Genomic DNA, 22,791 nt, shown 5'->3' on the forward strand with positions numbered 1-22,791 from the left:
ATCCTACTTTTATGGCGCCTGCCCTTTCATCTCCACTTGTATGGACAGCACTCAGCCTTGGCTTGGGGATAGCCCGATATTCTTCCCATTGCTATCCCTGTCTTCAACTTTCCCTTGCTCCTTTCCATACTACACATCCCTGCAGGTTAATTTTTTTCATATACAATTCTGTTGTCCCCTTCTGTTAAAAACATACACTGGCCCCCAATTAGTAGCTAAATACAGTCCAAATTTTTTTGGCTTTCCATGATCTAGCTAGAACCATTCTCTTCTGCTGAAGTCGCCTTCTTCTTCTTCTTTTAAAATATATTTTTATTGATTTCAGAGAGGAAGGGAGACGGAGATAGAGATAGAAACATCAATGATGAGAGATATCATTTATCGGCTGCCTTCTGCACGCCCCCTACTGGGGATTGAGCCTACAACCCGAGCATGTGCCCTTGACTGGAATCATACCTGGGACCCTCCAGTCCACAGGCTGATGCTCTATCACTGAGCCAAACCAGCTAGGGCTGAAGTCCCCTTCTTTATAATCCAAAACAGACTATTGAGGGTAATACCAGAATAGTTCTCTGCTGGCCTGACTCTATCTTTCGGACAATCTACGGAAAGAACTACCATTACCTTTGCTATTCCTTCTGCTTAAAAGTCCCTTTCAGCACATACCTATATCCTGCCCATCCTAGAGGTTCCAGTATAAATGCCACCTCCACCCTGTAGACGTCCTTGCTACCTCTGAAATAATCTACTAGGTGATGAACCCTCAGAGAACTTTCTCTGTAAGACCTTCATGGCGTTGAGCATTTTCTAGGTCATAATCATGCACAAATGTCTTATGTTTCCTATTAGATTACAGGATCCTTGACAGTAGGGCTTGTGGCTTAATGTCCCTGTACTCTTCATGGGCCTCAATGTAACCCCTCCCACAATGAATGCTTAAAATGCATTTGCTGAATGAAGTGATGGCTTGCCCTTCATATATGAAGGTGATGCTATCGATCCATCATTAATAGAGGCAGAATCAAGACTGAAAAGAGCTGGAGATGCTGGAACAATGTTGAAATGAACAAAATCATATTTAATGGAGATAAATATGAAGTCCTGATATTAAAGCCTCATTGTGGAAGGACAGCCAGACCTGGTAATAACTGTGAAAAGCCTAATGGGCTTAGTTGATGATAAATTCAGTATGAGCCAAAGGAACCATATGGTTGCTAAGAATTCACTTGTAGGCTGTATTAGGAGAAATATGGTATCTGGATGGAGGGAGGTCACAGACCCTTTCCTTTTAATCAGAACATGCTTGGAGCACTCTGTAAAATTTTAGTATCACATTTAAAGACAGACAGTGACACAGTGAAGTATGTCTAGAGGAGGTTAAGAGGGTCAAGGATCTGGAAACCATGTGATGAGGAATGGCTTCAGTAACTGGAATGTTTACACCAGAACAGAGGACAGTTAAAGTGGCATAGCAGCTGACTCCTAAAATTTATTTGAAGGTCGCTGAGAGAAGCAGGAAAGATGAGATTTGTTACCTTAACTACTCCAGAGGGTAGAACTAGGACCAGTGATTGTACCTATTGGGAAGCAGATTCTGAGTCAAGTTTCTAAAATGTGCTAACCATAACAGCAGTGTGTTATGACACTGGAATTATCAGCAGAGGACAGTCATCTCCTGGTAATACTGCAGGAGCAGTCACTGCTCTAGATGAGGCCTGATCAGTGGAATGTAGGGTAACTGATGGTTTTGTGACTAACAACCAGACTGCCAGTGGGAACTTCCAAATCTGTCCATGAAGGATTAACTACTACAAGAATTGCCCTCCTCCCTTAAACTAGAAAACCAGATGAAACATAAACAATGGTTTTCAGACATTGGACAATAAGCAGTGGAGGACTATTATCCTACAAGGGGCCCAGGTTATTGTGTTGAAGAAGTTTGCAGACTGCAGTGCCGGGGAGGGGTACCTAAACAGAGACTAGGATTCTTGTTGAGTTGAAGTTTAGGCAGGCCAACTTGGCTACAAATTGTGGGGCAGACGACCAAAGAGGAGAGAGCCACACACTCACAGAGGAATATTTCTGAAGCTCTGCAGAAGCTCACATCTTTGGCAGAGGTACTGACCTGGCATGGGTGACAGGAAGCCATCCACAGCTGAAGAAACAACCACCAGAAATAAGTAGGCATAATAATTTCTGGAATCACAGGACTGGGAATAGTTCTTGTCCTTACCAGAGTAGAGAGATCTCATAATATATAGGGCATGAGACAGAATCCTCTGAAGGGCACTGCTAGGGACTAAATTAGGCCAAGACTAAAAGTTGCCCTGAATCTGCCCTAACAAAGCTTAAAATCAAGCCTGGAGAGGATCAAATAGAATCCAAAGATCCTAACTACATTCCAGAACAAAGGTCAACAGAGCTTATGGGAGCATAAGAAAATCCAGCACCCAAAAATGTAAAATTCATAATGTCCAACAACCAATAAAAATTATTAGGAATGCAAAGTGCTAAAAAATATGACTCATAACCAGGTGAAACATTAATACATAGAAAGAGCCCCAGAAATGACAGAGATGATGGAATTATATACAAGTACCGTAAAACACCCATTTAAAATCTTATAAAGAATATAAACCAAATAAGAACCACAATGGGAGAAATGGAAGACATTAAAAAAAACACAATGTAACTTGTACAGATGAAAAAAATATAATATCTGAAATAAGAAATGCACTGTATGGGATTAAAAGCAGATTCAAGATTGCAGAAAAGATCAGGGACTCATTCAAAATAAAGTGGGGGGAGGGGGGTACACAATAAAACAAAAAAGAGTCTGAGCTGTGGGGCAATATCAATAATTAATATACTATAATCAGAGTCCCAGAAGTGAAGGAGGGAAAGGGACAAAAAATTTGAAGAAATAATGTCTAAAATATTTCCAAATTTGATAAGCACTATACATCTACAGGTCAAAGAAGCCCTGTGAAACAAAGAATACCCACGGCAGCACATCATATTCAAATCGCAGAAAGCCAATGACAAAAAGAATCTTAAAAGCTGACAGGAGAAAAAGGACACATTATATTCAGAGGATCAAAGCAAACATTTTAAACCAGGTTAGGAGACAATAAAACACATCTTCAAAATGGAAAAAGAAAAATTATGAATCTTGAATTCTATACCAGCAAAAATAACTTTAAGAAATGAAAGTGAGCCCTGGCCAGGTGACTCAGCTGGCTGGAGCATATGCCCACATAACAAAAGGTTGCGGGTTTGATTCTAGTCAGGGCACAAACTCAGTGGCAGAGCAAACAGGAGACAACCGATCAATGTTTCTCTCTCTCTCTCTCTCTCTCTCTCTCTCTCTCTCAAAAATGCGTCCTCTGGTGATGACTTAAAACAAGAAAAAGAAATGAAAGTGAAATGAGGACTTTTTCAGGCCAATAACAGCTGAGAGAATTCATTGCCAGCAGACCTTCACTAACCAGAAATATTAAAGGAAGTTCTTCAGGCAGAAGGAAAATTAAATCAGAATGATATCTGGCTTAATACAAAGGAATAAACAGTTCCAGAAATGGTAAATATGTGAGTAAATATAAAGGATATTTCCCCCTTATTTAAAAAGCACTTTAAAAGATAACTAATTAAAATCAAAATATTAACAATGGGATTTATAACATAAGTAGAAAAAAGCATTAGGTAACAATAGCACATAAAATGGGAGAGGAAATGGAGATATTCTGTTGTAATATTATTCTGTTGTAATATATGTGAAGGTGCATGATATTTTTTAAAAGTACAATGTGATAAATTAGAGATGTGTACTATAAACTCAAGAGAAGTCACTAAAAAATCCCATAAAAAACAAAGAATTATAGTCAGTAAACCAATAGTAGAGATAAAATGGAATAAAAAATAATTTAAAAGAGGATATGAAAACAGAAAAAAATGGAAAAAGAAGAGATGGTAAAATGGTAGTTTTAAATTCAATCATTTTAATAATTGCATGACATATAAGTGGTCTAACCACACCAATTTCTAAAAGGCTGGATAAAAAAGCAAAACTCAACTAGTGACTGTTTCTACTAGTAAAGAACCTACTTTAAATATAAAGACACAAATAGAAGAAGAATGATAAGCCATTCAAATACTAACCAAAAGACTTTAGAATAAGAAATATTACCAGGGATAAAGAACATTTCATAATTATAAAGAGGTCAATTCATCAAGAAGATATAAAATCCTAAATGTGTATTCACCAAATAACAGAGTTTCAAAATACACGAAGCAAAAATGATAGAACTAAAAGGAGAAATAGATAAACCTACAATTATAGCTGGAGATCAATGCTCCTCAGTAACTGATAGAATAAACACACAGGTAAGTTAGGAAAGATATAGAAGATTTAAGCAATGGTATCAACTAATATGCACAAATTGATGTTTACGAAACACTCCTCCTAACAATGTAGAATATACCTTCTTTTCAAGTGTACATGAAACATTTACAATAACAGACCATTATTTAAAGGACTGAACTCACACAGAGTATGATTTCTGGTCACAAAGGAATTAAACTAAAAGTGGTTATAGGAATATATCTGAAAAATACCCAAATATTTGGAAGTTGAAACACACACTTCTAAACAACCTATGGATAAAAGAAGAAATCATCAAGGAAATTAGAAATATTCTGAACTAAGTGAAAATAAAAAGTACTGCCGAAACCGGTTTGGCTCAGTGGATAGAGCGTCAGCCTGCGGACTGGAGGGTTCCGGGTTCGATTCCGGTCAAGGGCATGTACCTGGGTTGCGGGCACATCCCCAATAGGAGATGTGCAGGAGGCAGCTGATCGATGTTTCTCTCTCATCGATGTTTCTAACTCTCTGTCTCTCTTCCTTCCTCTCTGTAAAAAATCAATAAAATATATTTTTTAAAAAAGTACTAAATAAATGGTATGCAACTAATGCAATATGTAGAGTGAAATTTATACCAGGTGGCCAGCATTTTTTTTTTTTTCCTGTAAAGGGCTAGATAGTAAACATTTAAACTTTGCAGGTCACACACTCTTTGTCACACACTTTTTCTTTTTAAACAAAGAACATGAAAAGGGTTTGTGGCCCACAGGCCATGCAAAAATAGGCTGTGGGCTGGATTTGGCCTGTATGTAGGTTGTAGTCTGTCAAACCCTGATGTAAAGTTCTGTGGAAGAAACTAGAAAAATAAACTAAATCTAAAATTAGCAGGTTAAAAAAAAAAGAATAGAAATCAATAAAATAGAAAACAGATAAAAAATAGAGAAAACGCAGACATCAAAAGCTGGTTCTCTGAAAAGACAAAATTGATAAACCTCTGGTCAGGCTGATCAAAAAAAAAAAAAGATAGGAGACATAAATTACCAATGTCAGGAATGAAAGAGGATATCACTACAGATCCTACAGATAGTGAAAATGAATAGGGAATATTTGGAAACTTAGATGAAATGGAAACATTCTAGGAAAGATACAAATTACCAAAACTCATGAAGAAAGAGGCAACCTGAATAGCTCTTTATCTAAGCCTGTGTGGCTTTATTGGTGAACTTCACCAAATAAATGAGGATTAAATAATACTAATTCTAAACAAATCTTCCAGAAAACACAAAGGGAGAGAACACTGTCCAGTTCATTTTATGAAGCCAATATTACTGTCATATTAAAACTAGACAGCCCTAGCTGGTTTGGCTCAGTGGATAGAGCGTCGGCCTGCGGACTCAAGGGTTCCAAGTTTGATTCCGGTCAAGGGCATGTACCTGGGTTGCGGTCACATCCCCAGTAGGGGGCGTGCAAGAGGCAGCTGATCGATGTTTCTCTCTCATCGATGTTTCTAACTCTCTATCCCTCTCCCTTCCTCTCTGTAAAAAAAAACAATAAAATATATTAAAAAAAAACAAACTAGACAAAGACATTATAAGAGAAAAACAAGGAGAAAAATGTCGATTTCGGTTTTTTTCCTTTAAAAACAGAAATAAAGGTTATGAGGTTGTTTCAGTTTGAGCATTTTTAGTTACATGCAATACAGTAAAACTGGTTAGTAAGTAGCCAGAGAATATGCCAGTCAGCAGTATCACCTCTAATTATTATTATTTTCTTGGATGGAAAAAGAAAACAAGGGAAGAAAATTAGGAAAAAACTACAGCCACCATTTTTTTTAAGCTCTAAGGAAGTGTTCAGAGTCTCTCTTATTTTATACGACAGGCCCCGTGCACGATTAAATCGTGCGCGTGTAGGGTCCCCTAAGCCTAGCCTGCAATCAGGGCCATGTCCGCCACCCCACGATGCCTCGCACGCTCCGTGGATGCTGCCAGCACCCCACGATGCTCTGCCGATGCTGCCAGCGTCCCTGGGGATGGGGTAGGGGATGGGGGTAGGGGGGGGTCCCGAGAGGTGCTCCATGCACCTCATGGTGACCAGTCGTTTGGTCGTTTCAGTCGTGATGCCTCTAGCCTTTTGTTATGATGATTCTCTCCAATAATGAGTCCAGCAATTCAGAGGGAGAACAAAATAATGGATTTCCACCCACAGGCAGGTGGGAAGTTGGGTGTTCCACAGTTAACAGACTTTTGGAAATCTACTGAATCGTGAAAGATTTTCTCTGGTCTTTACCTTGACATGGCTTCCTTCTTTATCTGACACAAGGGCCACATAGGTGATTTCATGATGTCGGCAGTACTCCTGTAGTTCCTCTTGGGACTGAAACAAATAAACAGTGTATGAAATAACAGAGAGCACCGGGAGCCGCTTCAAGGAATTAAAAAGAATGAAAACACTGTGTTCAATTGTATTCTCAAAGTGAACATGCTGACTTCAGGGGTTATAAATATTAAGCAGAATTCAAGGGAGGAATAAGACCTCTTTTCATTACTTTCACTATTGTTCTAAGGGTCTATGGGCAATCAGTGTGGTCAGGACACAGTGAGAGGTTTTCAGACGCTTCAAATCTTGAGGGAAGGTGCCAGAAATTATAACACACACACACAGAAAAGGCCTTTGAGGAAAGCGAAGACAACAAAAGAAATAGTGGAGAGCTTAAAGCAGAATTGAATCATAAAACAAAGAACATCAGAGGAGAGAAGCCTGCAGGGGGATGTCACATTGCAGGATTGAAGTCACATTACTGGGCTTATATTTTACTGTAAGACAGAGCACTTCTCTAACAATTTATAAAACAAGTTAACAAATGAAAGAAATACTGCTCTGGAAAATGACTAAAAATTATCGCACCTGAACAACAACAAAATTATTGCACCTCTCTAGGGCGGGGGGAAAAATGGACACATATGTAATACCCTTTGTATTACTTTAAGCAATTAAAAAAAAATTATTGCACCTGGCCGGCATGGCTCAGTGGTTGAGTGTTGACCTATGAACCAGGAGGTCATGGTTCAATTCCTGGCAGGGCACATGCCTGGGTTACGGGCTCAATCCCCAGTGTGGGGCGTGCAAGAGGCAGCTGATCAATGATTCTCTCTCATCACTGATGATTCTATCTCTCTCCCTCTCCCTTCTTCTCTGAAATCAATAAAAAAATTATTGCTCAGCCTACTTCTGACATGAATTTTTATATAACACAAAAATGGACAACAGCAGCTTCATAAATGACTGGGCAGGTGATGTGAAAGGAGCAGGAGGGCGGGTGGGGGCTCTGTTTCCCCAGGCGTCTCTTCAGGCTCTGGGGCACCTTGAGTGTGGGTAAACGTGTACAACTTGGATGACCACCTAGGGGTACAACCCCTTCTGTGATCTGCTCATGGCAGTAAGAAGTTAGTTGTCTAAAGGCCCCACGTTCTAAAGGGTAGGCAAGTATTCAGTCAGTATGGGAGGTCTGAGGATACAAAGCTACAAACACACTAAACACAGAATGCCCTTGGGAAGTGTGGTACGGTGGATAATGGATTGTAAAGGTGTCCATCCACATCTTAACCCCCAGGACCTGTGAACATATTACCTTATATAGCACAAGGGACTTTGCAGATGTGCTAACGTTAAGGATCTTGAGATAGGGAGACTATCCTAGATTATCCTAGATTATCTAGGTGGGCCCAAAGTAATCACAAGGGTCCTTATAAGAAGGAGACAGGGAGGTCAGAGTTAGAGAACGTAAGGACAGAAGCATAGGTCAGAGAGGAAAGGAGATGCTACTCTGCCATGTTTGAAGATGGAGGATCGGGCCATGAGCCAGAGAATGCAGGCATCCTCTAAGAGCTGGAAAAGGACTCTCCCCGCAAAGCCTTCAGAAGTAATAACCCTATCGACACCTGGTGTTGAGTCCAGTTAATACTGTGCAGACTTCTGAATTCCAGAAATGTAAGCTAATAAACTTGTGTTGTGTTTAGCCACCAAGTTTGTGGTGATTTATTACTGCTGCAACCAGAAACTAATACAGGAAGCAACTGTAACCTCAGAGATAGAGTTTGAGAACCCAAAGTGGTAGAGGATGATTTCCCATGGAAGCCATGACTGCTTGCATTCCATTCACCGTGCCTCATTACCTGTGACCAGTCATACATGATTTCTGCTGTGATTCCCGCCGTCCAGAGTTTCTGGGTTATGTTGATGGCCCTGGACATGGACATCTGGCCAACACTTACGACCAGGAGGTCACAAGAGCTTATTGAAACCTGGATCAGAAACAGAGTGATGACATTTAGAAGAGGCAGACCGCAGGCAGGTAGGCGGACCAGCACCAGGAGGGAAGCAGCACTCATATGAAGGCAGGCATTTTGAAATATTGTACAGCAACATATGTGCAGAAGCCTTTACTTCAAAATTACATAGTAATATAAGTAAACAGCACAGTAAAAAAAACTTTAATGCTTGTCTTTTAGGATAGATATTATTTCAAAACTACCCTCTAGGAAAATTAATCTTGCTTGAAACACAAAGGAAAAAGAACCATTTTTAGCTCTGCAGAGTACAGCAGGATTTCTGAACAAGGGGTTTTGATATGAGTCTGTTAACAACAATAACACCTCATACCCACAGAGCTCATTACAGATGAAGAGTGAGGCTAGGAAAGGAAGGATGGATTGTTGAGGTTCCCCGGTGAGAGGCTAAGGACTGAAAGGCAAGGACTCAACACCAAGTTTTTGACTTGTCTATCATGGCAAAGGTAATCTACCAAACCCAAATCTATCACTGCCACATCTGAGCTCCATGTAAATGACTACGGAATGAAAGATGACTCAAGGCACACTGGAAGGCAAAGTCGGTACTTACAGGTTCTTCCATGTTGAGGACAGCAGCAGATATCTTGTCTATTGCTATGCTGACCCCAATGGCAGTGGGAACTGGCCCCAGAGCCTGTGGTCCTCTAAACTGGGGAATCTGCAGAGAAAGACACACAGTTCTGGTTACGAAAGAGTGAAGAAATTGCAATTATGGGCAAAGCAATGATTAGAGTGCATGCACTCCCAGAAACTTATCATCAAAGCGTTCAACAAAAAGGCACGTGTGTGTGTGTGTGTGTGTGTGTGTGTGTGTAAGAGACAGAAGCAAGCCCACATGCAAATTTAAGTAAATGTTACATCTATAACTGTACTGTTCAATAGGGCAGTCACTAGTCATATGTGGCTTGAGCACTTGAAATAAGGCTAATCTGAACTGACATGTGCTATATGTAAAATACACACTGGCTGCAAAGATTCAGAATACAAAAAAAGTAAAATGGCTCATTAAGAATTTAAAAAATTTTGATTACATGGTGAAATAATACTTTGGATATATTGTATCAAATGAATTACATTATTAAAATTAATTCTACCTGTTTCTTTTTACTTATTTTATATTACTATATAATTTAAAATGTAATATATAGGTTCTTTTTTAAAAAATATTTTTATTGACTTCAGAGAGGAAGGGAGAGAACTAGAGAGAGAGAAACATCAATGATGAGAGAGAATCATTGATTGGCTGCCTCCTGCATGTTCCCTACTGAGCGGGGATCAAGCCCCCAACCCAGGCATGTGCCCTTGGCCGGAATCGAATCTGGGACCCTGTAGTCTGCAAGCTTATGCTCTATCCACTGAGCCAAACCATCCAGGGCAGTGGTTGGCAAACTCATGAGTCAACAGAGCCAAATATCAACAGTACAACAATTGAAATTTCTTTTTTTTAAAAATATATTTTATTGATTTTTTTACAGAGAGGAAGGGAGAGAGATAGAGAGTTAGAAACATCGATGAGAGAGAAACATCGATCAGCTGCCTCCTACACATCTCGCACTGGGGATGTGCCCGCAACCAAGGTACATGCCCTTGACCGGAATCGAACCTCAGTGGTTGGCAAACTCATTAGTCAACAGAGCCAAATATCAACAGTACAACGATTGAAATTTCTTTTGAGAGCCAAATTTTTTAAACTTAAACTATATAGGTAGGTACATTGTTATTAACTTAATTAGGATACTCCTAAGGCTTAGAAAGCGCCACACTCAAGGGGCCAAAGAGCCGCATGTGGCTCGCGAGCTGCAGTTTGCCAACCACGGATCTAGGGCAACATGTAAGTTCTGTACCCAAAATGGATAAGTACACTTCTCCCTATTCTTCCTGGTAAGTACAGCTAAAAATCCTGGACATTACGTAAAACAAATATAAGAAGATTCTGAAGTGAAGAGAAGGCAGCAGACTGGCCAGAAACCACATGACACATGGCTAGTTCCCTGGGTTTGGTCTTTGCCTCATATGTCCTGAATTGGGGGCCAGAGAAACTGGCAACCCAGACATGCCAAGGAAAAACAACAGAAAAGCCCTGATGAAAACCTGCTTTTTCTGGCTAAAAGACCACACAAGAGGCAACCCAGCAGGACAGAAAACTTTTAGACAATACCTGCCCTATTACAGCCAAGACACATCAACACTAATAAAAGAGAAAAATGGTAATTGGCATACAACGATAGCCTTTTCATTGGCTAATCAGGGCTATATGCAAATTAACTGCCAACTAAGATTGGCAGTTAACTGCCAACAAGATGGCGGTTAATTTGCATATGTAGGCACAATGCAGGGAGGCGAAAGGGAAAGCAGGAAGAAGCCCCCTGCCACTGACAGTGATCGGAAACCCAGGGGGGAGCTAAGAGCCGCCTTTGCCCTGCCCCCCCGCCATGATCGGAGAATCAGGCGCCTTTTCCGCCCTGGCCAGTGATAGCAGGAAGTAGGGGTGGAGCCAGCGATGGGAGCTGGGCACGGTCGAAGCTGGCAGTCCCGGGAGCTAGGGGTCCCTTGCCTGGGCCTAAAGCGAAGCCCACGATCGCGGGGCCGCTGCAGCTGCGGGTCCCCGCTGCCCGGGCCGGATGCCTCAGCCAGAGGCGTCAGGCCTGGGCAAGGGGCCGATCCTGCGATTGGAGGGTGATGGGGGTCAACGCCTGAGGGCTCCCAGTATGTGAGAGGGGGCAGGCTGGGCTGAGGGACACTCCCCCCCCCCACACACCCAGTGCACTAATTTCGTGCACCGGGCCCCTAGTCATAAATAAACCTCAAACTAAAGACAAAAAAACCCAACTCTTTAAAACCATTGAGAATCACCTTTCCTACAGTGAAAAAAAATAATTCAAATAACAGCTGATTTCTCATGAGAAACCAGAAATGTTGGAGAAATACAACAGACTTCCTTCTTCTCTTGAGTCTCTCAGTGTGACAAAGTAATAAGCATAACACTTTCTCATATGGATCTCAATGTAGGTAGAGAAAGTATTTAAGACAATCACATGATACATGGGGGATGAAGTAAAGGGACATAAAGGCAGAGAAGGTTTCTGCACTTGGTGGTTGTGGGAATCTACACGTGAATAAATGGCACAGAACTATACACATACAGTAAATCAATGTCCATTTCCTGGTGTTGACATTTTATTAGATTATGCCAGGTTTAACCACTGGAAGAAATTGGGTAAAAGTTACATAGACTTCTCTGTACTATCTTTGCAACTTCCTGTAAATCTATAATTATTTCAAAATAAAAGTTTAAAAACATTACAAGAGTGGTTCACAAGACATTTCTATCCTAGATGAAAGATATGTTTAGCTTGGTGTTGCTCCGTTGGTTTGAGTGTCATCCAGTGCACTGGAAGGTTTTGGGTTTGATCCCTGGTCCGGGTGTGTATGGGAGGCAACTGATGGATGTATCTCTCTCACATTGATGTTTCTCTCTCCCCCTTCCTCCCTCTCTAAAATAAAAAAATAAAACACACACACACACAAAACCTGTACTCAGAGGTAAATCAACAAAGATATACAGGTGTTCAACTATACTACTGGTTCTATTTTTCTGTAGGTTTGAAAATGTTCAAAATAACAAGTTGAGGAATAAATGAAATTAAGCCAGAACAGATCAACAAATCCGGGGACAGCCCTCACCAGCAGGTCGTATCTGCCACCAGCTGCAAGGATTTCAGGGATAGCCCTTTGCCTCCGTTTGATGAACGCCACAAACTGGAAGATGATCCCGCTGTGCTGCTGCACCTTGTAAACCAAGCCCAAATTGATCAAGACCTGCCAAGCGAAATGCCACACAACCGTATCAAAGGCACTGTTTTCCATCAGAACAATCTATTTAGCATAAAGCAAATATTCAGTACGATCTGGTACAAAGTCTGTTTCACTACAGCCCGCCAAGTAAGAGAAACTGCTGTCTTCTCTGAGGCTAAAAGACAGTAAGAACTGCTGCACAACAGGAATCGTGATGCTTGCACAGAAATTCTGACTGAAGCCAAAATTATTACTAGGTATCAAATGTTGCAAAATGTAGAAAGCACAGATCTTCTGGGACAATAAAACACTTATTAGCATTAATACAATAAAACCCATTTCCCTCTTGTGCTGTTATTAACGCTACAAATCTGTACCGCCAGAATCAAACAATTGCCAAACCTGTAACTTTATGCCAAGTTTCTTCAACAGCCCAACAACCTCCTCTAGATCTTTTAAGCCATACTTCACCAGTTGGGCAACGCCTGTTTTCTGTTTTATTAATGAATTTATTGTTGGTGTTAGATCTTGCAAATCTCCCTTCTGCTCAATAAATCTGTAGAGTCGACACAGCTAGAAAGCAAAGAGGCACAGTTAGCTTGCAATCCACAGCAGGGACTTTGCACTGGGTTTCGTACACATACCTCCAAGAAGAGGATTTGGTAGTTGAAGGTCATTTTAGCCCTTACCACAATCCCAAATGAGGATTATTATCCTTTTCCAACAACTCTAAGGCACCTCACAGAAGTGCTCCAGGCACCTACCTCCTCACAAGTTCATTTTTAAGCCACGCAGTTACTCATAGTTAATGCTGACCCCAGCAGAACAGAGTTTGGTTTTAGCAGAGCTTCCATTATATTTTCTTTCTTTTTTTTAAATTTAAATTTTTATTGTTTAAAGTATTATGTAAGTCCCCCTTTCCCCCCACTGACCTCTCCCCAGATGCTCCCCCCCCCCATTATATTTTTAAGCCAATATTGTTTTCCTTTCCATCCTCATTCTCATGAATTTTGATTACTACAGCCATACAAACGGGGGGCTGGGGACAGGAAGGCAAAGTCTGACTTGTTCTGTCTAATACCACACCAAAGCAGTCAGAAATCCCCTCTCCTCCCTCTGCCTGACCGATTCCTATTTGTATCTGCGAGGGGGGCGGGGGCAGCTAGATGTCATCTCCTGCAGGCAGCCTCCTGGTCTTTCAGACCCTGATCCCACCTCCTAGCTCTTGCCACCTGTATACATGGTCCTTCCCAGGAGAGGGCGGGGGCTACCGATGACCTCTCAGTAGCCGGCACAGTCACTGGCACAGAGCAAGTGAGGAGGCAATAATTGGGATCGTAAGACCAGAGAAAACTTCCCGGAGCTAAAGTGGAAATTATTAAGAAGCAAAATTGTAGCTATTTTAAGGCTGTAGGCAAGCAGAACCTGGTTCAACTCTAAATTGGCACCTGGAAACTGAGAGTTGAATGAACAGTCAGCTTAATATAGTTTCACACAATAATCATAAATTATTTTTTAAAAATAAAAATGTTAAAATCTCTTTGTTAAAGATAAAATATTTTAATTTTAAAATGGTCTCATTTAATTTTTTTCTCTTAATAACTTCTTCTCAATAATTGTAACATTAAATTTCCCCATTAATAAAATACCAGAAGCACTGAGTCAGCACCCCCCGGGTCGGGTCCTCACCCTATCACCATCTAACTCATGTCACTTTGGACAACTCACAGTATCTCTTTGGGCCTCAGTGCCTCATTTGTAAAATAAGACGAGGCCAGATATTTGAAACTGTTTTTGCAGCATTTCTACTCCTGTTTTTAATATGCTTAGAGTTCTATTTTTAAATAATGAGAGTACCAACTGCCTTTATTAGATACTAATTGTTCCATTTTAAACCAACTGAACACATAACTTTGAATCAATGCTTATCATCACAAATGACCAGTGAATAGAAATTTAGCGAAAAGAAGCTGACACTTTAGCAACCAATGCAGCTTTCACGTGCAAGTGTGAAATAGCTTTGAAATGGGACATTAGTTCAAAGAACCTTTTGGGCTTAAACCTTCGGGTAGGGAATTACTGAATCGGGCAGTTTGCTGAACAGATTCTTTGTGCTATTTATACACTCCACTATTTGTGAACACAAGTATGTGCTGTGTACATGTCTAGGGTTTTATGTAAATACCGTTTTTTTGTATTAGAATGCTATGCCATTAGGTCACTTTGCATATCATCATCATCTCCTCCAATATTTAACATTTAAAAACTAACCTAGCTGAATTTCTAGAACTCTCAGTGCTATTGATCTGGTCTACTTTCCCTACCTGCAAACTATAGGGGTGATTTCTTTAAACTGTGGTCTATGTGTGCCCTGTGAACCTGTTTTAAAGAGCTGAGGGTGAATACATGCTGCAGATGTCCCCTCATGTCTCTCCTTTTCTCCCCCCTCATGTCTTTTTAAAGGCCAATCCTAATTAAGAACTGAAAGCAGTCTGTAGACTCCTCGACTCGCTCATTCTCTCTCTAGCTCTGCCTGACCCGAGTACAGTCACATTGTAACCTCTCCCATGTGTGAGTTTTGCTGATCACAGGATCATGTCTACCCAAGGGCTACAGGGTTCTGGAAAGGTTTTTAAAATCTCTCTTCCTATGTAAATATTCAGAAAAATGTAAGAAATTCCTGTTGTCTTCTGCATCGCAGCAGCTCAGTTAAGTGTGGGTGACTATGCCAAAGATCTGGGCCCAATCTAATGCCGGTAGGGAGAATATAATAAACCTGGTTACCCCGGGAGATGTTCCTCACAGCTAATGGATCAAACACAAGAATGTAGGAGCAGGAAATGTACCAGTAAAGCAAGAGCCTTAATTTAGTTCTCAGGCGTTAGAAGACCCTGGTGGGGAGGGGTTGCAGGATGGGTGGATACCCATTAATCTGCAGAGCTCTGTGCCTCATTCTAGTCCCACAGAATCTATTTCAGAAGAGGATAGCTAGTACTAGGTCTGCTCAGCAGGAGGGCCCACCAGGCAGCCTTTACCAGGGTGTGAAGAGGGTTCTGATGATGGAGAAAGAACAGGATGATTACAGCACATTAAGCCGCAGCATGGAGAGGCTTTTTTTGATCACAGCACTGGTTTCTCTCTTCCCTTAGTCCTGTGTTGCCATGGTACCTATTAACACTCGGGGAAAGCCGTCTGTGAGGCAGCAGGCACTGCTGCCGGCTTACTGCAACAAGAATTTGGTGACATTTTCTGGTCTCACAATTCACAGAGAGCTGTAATAACACCATGAGAAGGTACTTACACTATTAGGAGACAAAGACAGATTACAAAATTTAGCTTCCACTTCTCTCCTCGTCAGCTTTTCTGTCTAATGTAGAAGAAAAAGGTAAAATGAGAGGGACCAAATGACCCTGAATAATGTACAATTTCCAGGCTAATTCTGTTAAGCACAGTCTTCATTTTAGATAAACTACTCCTAATCATGAAAGATGTGTTAATTCTGTAATTTACAAAAATTTTTTTTTTCCAATTCATATAAAACTTCACATTATTTTAAATTGTGAAAAAACCCTTCCATGAAAGAATTTAATAGGGGAAAGCTGCTGAATGGTGAGGCAACTCTGAGGTGGACAGGCCTGACCAGGGCGTTTCTGTTTGTGGGGGAGGGAGTCAACGGGTCTCCGTCCCCCTGATAAAAACCACGGATTGACAGGTTCCGCATTTCAGCCCACGCTGGCAGCCAGGCTGTGGCTGTGGGACGTGAACAAGGCTGACCTGAGCCTCTGCAAGACCCCTGGGGCCAGTGTCTGACTGACATACTGTATCTGTCACTGCTACACAGCAGTAGCATTCTGGGGGAGGAAAGAACCACTAGAAACCGACAGTAATGTCAGAGGCCTCGAGATATACCTGCCAGATGAAAGAAAAGTTAGTTAAGCCTTTTGGTGTATAAAAAAACAATAAGCCAGTGGTTCTCAACCTGTGGGTCGCGACCCCTTTGGCGGTTGAACGACCCTTTCACAGGGGTCGCCTAAGACCCCTGCATATCAGATATTTACATTACGATTCATAACAGTAGCAACATTACAGTGATGAAGTAGCAACGAAAATAATTTTATGGTTGGGTCACAACATGAGGAACTGTATTTAAAGGGCCAGAAGGTTGAGAACCACTGCAATAAGCCATTATGTACTTTCACTATTTGTTCTGCCTTAACCAGAGACTGCCTGGTACTGTTAGTTACTGAACCTCCTAGATGCTTCTTACTTGTTATAAAAAACAATATTTAACAAGAAAAAAATTATAAAAGATAAGCAAGCATTCACCTTCATCCCAGCCTCATAATATCACACAATTTAAATTTTTCAGCCTGGCTGGTGTGGCCCAGTGGTTGAGCGTTGACCCATGAACCAAGAGGTCACTGGTTTGATTCCCGGTCAGGGCACATGCCTGGGTTGCGGGCTCGATCCCTGGTAGGGGTGTGCAGGAGGCAGTCAATTGATGTTTTTACCTCTCTATCCCTCTCCCTTCCTCTCTCTCTAAAATCAATAAAAATATATTTAAAGAAAATAAAATTTTCAGCGCTTTCCCTCCAGGCTCTACTATGATGTGGCTAATTATGAAGAGGAACTGGAGGTGCCACTGCCCTGGTCTCACAGGAAAGAGGTGGCAAATGAGGCTCCAACAGAGATTTAAACCACTCTTCCCCAATTCCAGCAACCCAAGCCTATAAGTGGCGTTGCTGGTAAGCATAGGTTGGCTGGAAGGACTAAGGGCAGGGATAAGTCTTTATCCTCAATGTTAATACTCCCTTCTCTTGGTCTCTGTAAATTAAGTATAATTACAGCACGTGTGAGGATGGAGTGCGTTAACCCACGTAAGGAGATTAGACTAATGCTTGCCACATGGGTGGGTGCTCAGTAAAGATCGTTATTAGCAAGTATCAGGACTGATTTTTTGCCTCCAGAAGTAGGTTAGTGAAGAACTTTATTATCTTACAAGTGAAATAAGACAATTTGATCTTTATAAAATCAGAAGTTACCCTTAAGAAAAAACAACAAAAAACACCCTGGAAGTCACTAGTCCAGAATAAAAGCTCATTAATTGTTGATATAATCAGAGAATTGGTTCTTTTACCTTATAGCAATGAGGGAAGGAGATACAACTCCAAATTCAATGTTACAGCTACATCACTAAGAAAATGCTCACGAACTATTTGTATCCTTCAATATCAAGTGAAAGTAATTAAATGCTTACCACGGCATCATACAGAATAATGTAGACTTGACTGAGTTTATCTTCTGGGATCCCACAGTGTAAGAGTATTGCTTTCAATAACATGGTATGGTTCAAGTAAATACTGTAATTTCTTTCCTAGGATACCCCCGAAAAAAAGAGACTATTTTAGTTATAAAAGCAAGGTAGTTACATGACCAGACCTAAGATCTCACTATCAATTTACGATCCTAACACACGAAAAGACTGAGCGTGAAAGACTAAATTTTAGTATATTACTTTCTAGCTTATTTTTTCATATACGTTTTTTTCATTTGTTGTAGTCAAACAGTGTAATACCATTTAAGACTTTATTACACACATCAAAGTACTTTGGCCTTCAGTTATGTTAAAAAGCCTGAGCAAATTCGCACAGACTTCAAGAGGGAAAGGATCTGGTTCAGCTGTAACTGACTTTATAAGCACAGGCTAGGAAAACAGCTATCCTTACATTTGTCAATTAACCCTTTGCGGTCGTTTGTCTGCTCTCAGCCACCACAGCAAGGAACCCTACGAATCTTAACTCTATTCATTCCTGTATCAGCTCATAATTTCTCTGAAAGCTCTTAAGTGTCTAAGCGACCTTGTCACGAACCAAAACACTGCCCCGACACATCGGAGATATCGAAACTCAATATAAACAAATGTGGTCATTCCACACTCGCCATGCAAAACACCGTGGCGAGTCAGTCGCCTTTTGAGAGTGAAGAAATCGACAAGCTTCGGAGATACTTCGCAGAATTTCAAATAAAGCTTTACAAATTACGTTTAACTGTTAAACGTAATCTTACGCTTGTTAAGATATTTCAAAATAATACTCCAAAATGGCAAAAAGAAAGTTACCGAAAGAAGTGTACTGCGAATCTGAAAGTAACGATGAAGAGTTTTATTTTGGCACCTTGAATACTGACTCTGACATAGAAAGTGATAACCTTTGTAGTGATTCTACTAGTAGTGACGTAGTTCCAAAAAAGAATTAATAAATCTTGTTTATCCTTCATAATCTTGCATGTTATGTATCACTGCTCTTTCAATGGAAATTAATTCCGACCAGTACGACACCCATGTCCAAATTTAATACGACCGCAAAGGGTTAATGAGCGTTCCGAGTTGTGAGCTAGTCCTGAGCTAGTCCTGAGCTCGGTGCAGCAGGGCATGCAGAAAAGTGGACACACAGGTTCTGCCCAAAGGAGCACACACCCTGGGCGATTCTGCCTGTGGGAGCACGAGGGTGAGCGTGCTTTACCCTCCCCTCAAATTCCCCCCTCCGCATGCCACCTTTGTCTTCCTGCTAAACTGGCTCACTTCTACCACCTCTGTCACTTTCTAAATAAACTTCCTCTTATCATTTGGAAAAAACAAAAATGAGCACACACTCTGACTGAACAACTACCAACCAACACAACTCAAGGAAGCAGGTGATGTCTGTGTCAGTGAGAGTTGAAAAGGAAAGGGGGCCAGTCCACCAGTGGGGAGCAGTCAGGCTTCCTGGGGAGAAAGGGCCGACACCAGGGCTGGGTAGAGAAAAGTCTTTCAAGAGAAGGAACTGCGCTGGAGTGAACAGCACAGGCCCACGGAATGGGGAGGGAGGGCCTGAGAGCCAAACCTCGGGCTAAGAGCAGTGGCTAGGGAGCATGCAAACATGAGGAAAAGAGAAGTTGGGGAGTTGAGAGCTCAGGTATAGGAGGGACCCACCAAGGGCTCTGAAGAGGCTATGAACGTGCTAAAAAAACCATCCTAGGAATCAGCCTAATTTCTTCCATTTTGGAAGAATAGGCAGAAAAACAACATCCTTCCCTCAAAACAAAACAAACAGATAAAAACAAAGGCTGTTCCTTTCAAGGCCGAGGTAAAAGCCTGAGGTAAAACTCAAAAGCAACATCATCAAACTCTTCTGTCACTTTAGTGACAGTGATTCACTGTCAGCACAGCTGGGGTGCAGCTCTGCAGGCGTTGCCCCACCCCACGCCTGATGAAGGACTCTGGTGGGGGAACCTCAGAATGTGAGAATGCGGAAAGGAACCTGAAGGGCTGGGAACTCTTGGATGATTTCATAGATAGTGTAGATGACTTCAGCAGCGGGCAGAGAGCTGTTGGTGGTGGAGGTGACGATATCAAACGCACATTCCAGAAGTTCTTTGGGATGAAATCGGTCTAATTTGCGAGGTCTGAACACACGTTCTATGCAGTATCTGGAGAGAGAAACCTGATTTCTAAGGTCCTTGCTTACTGGAATCAAATATGCATAAGACATTTTTGAACAGGTAACAGCTATGAAGAAATTAATCAGTGGTATGACAAAGAAAGCCTAAAGAAGGTTTTCCCAGAACAGTCTTGCCTTGTGGCCTAGGTTCCAACTCCCAGTTTTCATTACATGTCTGAAATAGAGATGACATTACACACAAATAACTTTATCTTAAGTGCTTGCTTTCTACACAGTGATACCCACACCTTAGGGCTATGACTATTAACTGCTCACTTGCAGCTGAGAATAAAAGCATGTAAAGGGCTGTGATTTCTTTTGGGGAAAGGAGCCTTAAAGTAGGGTGCCTCGTTGACAACAATTCTGCTCCAACTGATGAAGACCTGGTGTCAGACCCTGTGGTATTGAATGTACAGAAACTCTCCCCGGTGCTAAGTGCCCGGAGCTCCTGGCATTCAGCACTCCTGCTGGTTCACTCCACTTCCCTACTCACAGCTTTTGTTCCGTTACCTATGTAGGCAGTTTTTTTGTGTGTTTTTTTAAAATACATTTTATTGATTTTTCACAGAGAGGAAGAGAGAGAGAGAGAGTTAGAAACATCGATGAGAGAGAAACATCGATCAGTTGCCTCCTGCACATCTCCCACTGGGGACGTGCCCGCAACCCAGGTACGTGCCCTTGACCGGAATCGAACCTGGGACCTTTCAGTCCGCAGGCTGACGCTCTATCCACTGAGCCAAACCGGTTTCAGCTATGTAGGCAGTTTTCACGCAGGGATCACTGGCCATTTGTCCCTCCAATTAAGTTTTAAAAGGGACCATCAAGAACAGTCAGATGTTATTTTTCCAAGCAACTATTCATGACAATAATTAGTTATGTTGCTTGGGGATATTCGGAAGTCACAGAACAGACTGCAGGAGCTTCAGTACCCACCCAAGTGCCACCTTCCCCCTTTATAGAAAGGGCTACTGTGCCTGGGTGTTGGACCACATTCCAAACTCAATACTTTACACCCCAAATTCTTTACTGTATAAGGATCACAGGAAATAAAACATTCTTCCTGGGTTTTCCCCCACATCCACCAAATGAAATCCTCATAGTTTCTTACCGTTTTAAATTCAATATATTATTTCTTGCCACATATCTTGCAAAAGGAACCTGAGAAATAAAGTTTCAAAGGTCAATGTCAAGAAGTGTCAACTAGCACACTCCTTTTAGTTTTTAAGTAACAGCTTTATTGAGATATAGCTCGTATACCATAGAGTTCAACCCTTGTAAAGTGGACAATTCTGTGGTTGATAGTACATTCACAAAGTTGTGCACTGCTTGTCATTCATGTGCCTTGAAATGTTCCTGACTGTGTCAGTCAGCAGCAGACCCCACTGCTGCACATAATAAGGTTGGCGAGCCTTATTCGTTGTGGTATTTTTTAGGTTGTTAAATTTGAGGAAAAATTAACTTTTAGTTAAATATACTCTGCCAAATTTTATTATGCCAAGTTAAAACCAGTGCAAGTTAATTGTGAAGATTTCTGAGTGTCATTTATGATAATGCAATCAACATGGGCATTATCTCTTGTGATGAATTCCTTGATTTTCCTACCGATCTTCTAGGAGAAATGCTTAATAACTACCCACTAATAATCATCATAACTTGTAAAACCATTTTCAGATTGTCCCAAGAGATCTGAGAGCATCGTTAACCAATGGGTTAAATTCTAAAGGGTATTTACTTTTTTCTTTTGTAGTTGACTATCAGCTCACAGAAAAGGAACTATGTTTAAAAAATTATACTTTAGTCTCCTAACATCTAGAGCAGCAGCAGCCAGTTTTAAGTACCATTGTGTAAATGTTTGTACTTCCACCCTTTAACAGAGCCCAAATGTCTGATATGCTATTGATTCACTTCTCACTCAAAAAAATCCTAAATCACTTTACTTACTGTATAAGAAAAACAAGACAAGATATGGAAGAATTTTTTCTTAAACCAGAAAAGCAAAACATTTTATTGCAATAAGCTGCACAACAAAGGTATGAAAAAGGAAATGCCTTGATTCTACACCCTCTCCAGAAATATACAATCAAAGGTTCAGTGTATTCTTTGACTCTTCACTCTATGGTGATACAAACAAGCTGGTGTTTGTGGTCATTCACATGCGTGTGAAGGCATGTTTATACCACACACATACCAGATGATGCAAACATATAGTGCATACACTCACTTGTTGTTTTTTAAATTTCTTTTTTTTTTCAGTTTTAAAAATGAAATGTATTTTTTTTTTATTGTCTAAAGTTTTACATATGACTCCTTTTTCCTCAATTGACACCTCGCCCCCCACAACTTTCTCTCTTTCTTTATAATAAAAAATGGGGTCATATTAGAGTTCCTTTGAAAAATACTTTCCCCCCTACCTAACACTATCCTATGGACATTTCTACAGATCAAACATAGACATGGGTATACCCAGATACATATGTATGTATTTTGATCTTATACCTCTTTAATATTCCATAGTAAATTATTCAACCATTTCCTATAGATAATCGTGCAGTTTTCAGATTTTGACCACCATAATAACATAGCAATAAAACATCCTTTTAATATTCATACACCAACGTATTTGTATTTTCTTTAAATCAACTCCTCAAAGTGGAGTTTCTGGTTCACAGGGTATAGTTTGTGTAGCAAAAACATTTATTTTAATAAATACTTTCAGATTACTTTTCTAGAGGTTTAGCGATTTATATTCCTATCAGCAACATATGAAAATACTTATTTTCCTACACCCTTGTCATCTCTGGGTATTCAT

At 40.8% G+C, this 22,791-nt stretch overlaps 1 protein-coding gene across 1 annotated transcript in view; it reads right to left on the reverse strand.

The window, feature by feature from the left end:
- EIF2AK4 (eukaryotic translation initiation factor 2 alpha kinase 4) overlaps nucleotides 1-22,791 on the reverse strand; it is a 100,796-nt gene that overhangs the window by 11,702 nt on the left and 66,303 nt on the right. The window contains exons 24-32 of the mRNA XM_059705048.1: nucleotides 21,091-21,140; nucleotides 19,803-19,971; nucleotides 17,762-17,878; nucleotides 15,806-15,871; nucleotides 12,907-13,077; nucleotides 12,394-12,528; nucleotides 9,260-9,367; nucleotides 8,533-8,661; nucleotides 6,647-6,733 (exon numbers count right to left, since the gene is read on the reverse strand). Coding sequence (XP_059561031.1) covers nucleotides 6,647-6,733; nucleotides 8,533-8,661; nucleotides 9,260-9,367; nucleotides 12,394-12,528; nucleotides 12,907-13,077; nucleotides 15,806-15,871; nucleotides 17,762-17,878; nucleotides 19,803-19,971; nucleotides 21,091-21,140 — 1,032 coding nt within the window. The remainder of the gene's footprint in view (nucleotides 1-6,646; nucleotides 6,734-8,532; nucleotides 8,662-9,259; nucleotides 9,368-12,393; nucleotides 12,529-12,906; nucleotides 13,078-15,805; nucleotides 15,872-17,761; nucleotides 17,879-19,802; nucleotides 19,972-21,090; nucleotides 21,141-22,791) is intronic.

Source organism: Myotis daubentonii, chromosome 1, assembly GCF_963259705.1.
Source record: "Myotis daubentonii chromosome 1, mMyoDau2.1, whole genome shotgun sequence".
Taxonomy (NCBI): Eukaryota; Metazoa; Chordata; class Mammalia; order Chiroptera; family Vespertilionidae; genus Myotis; species Myotis daubentonii.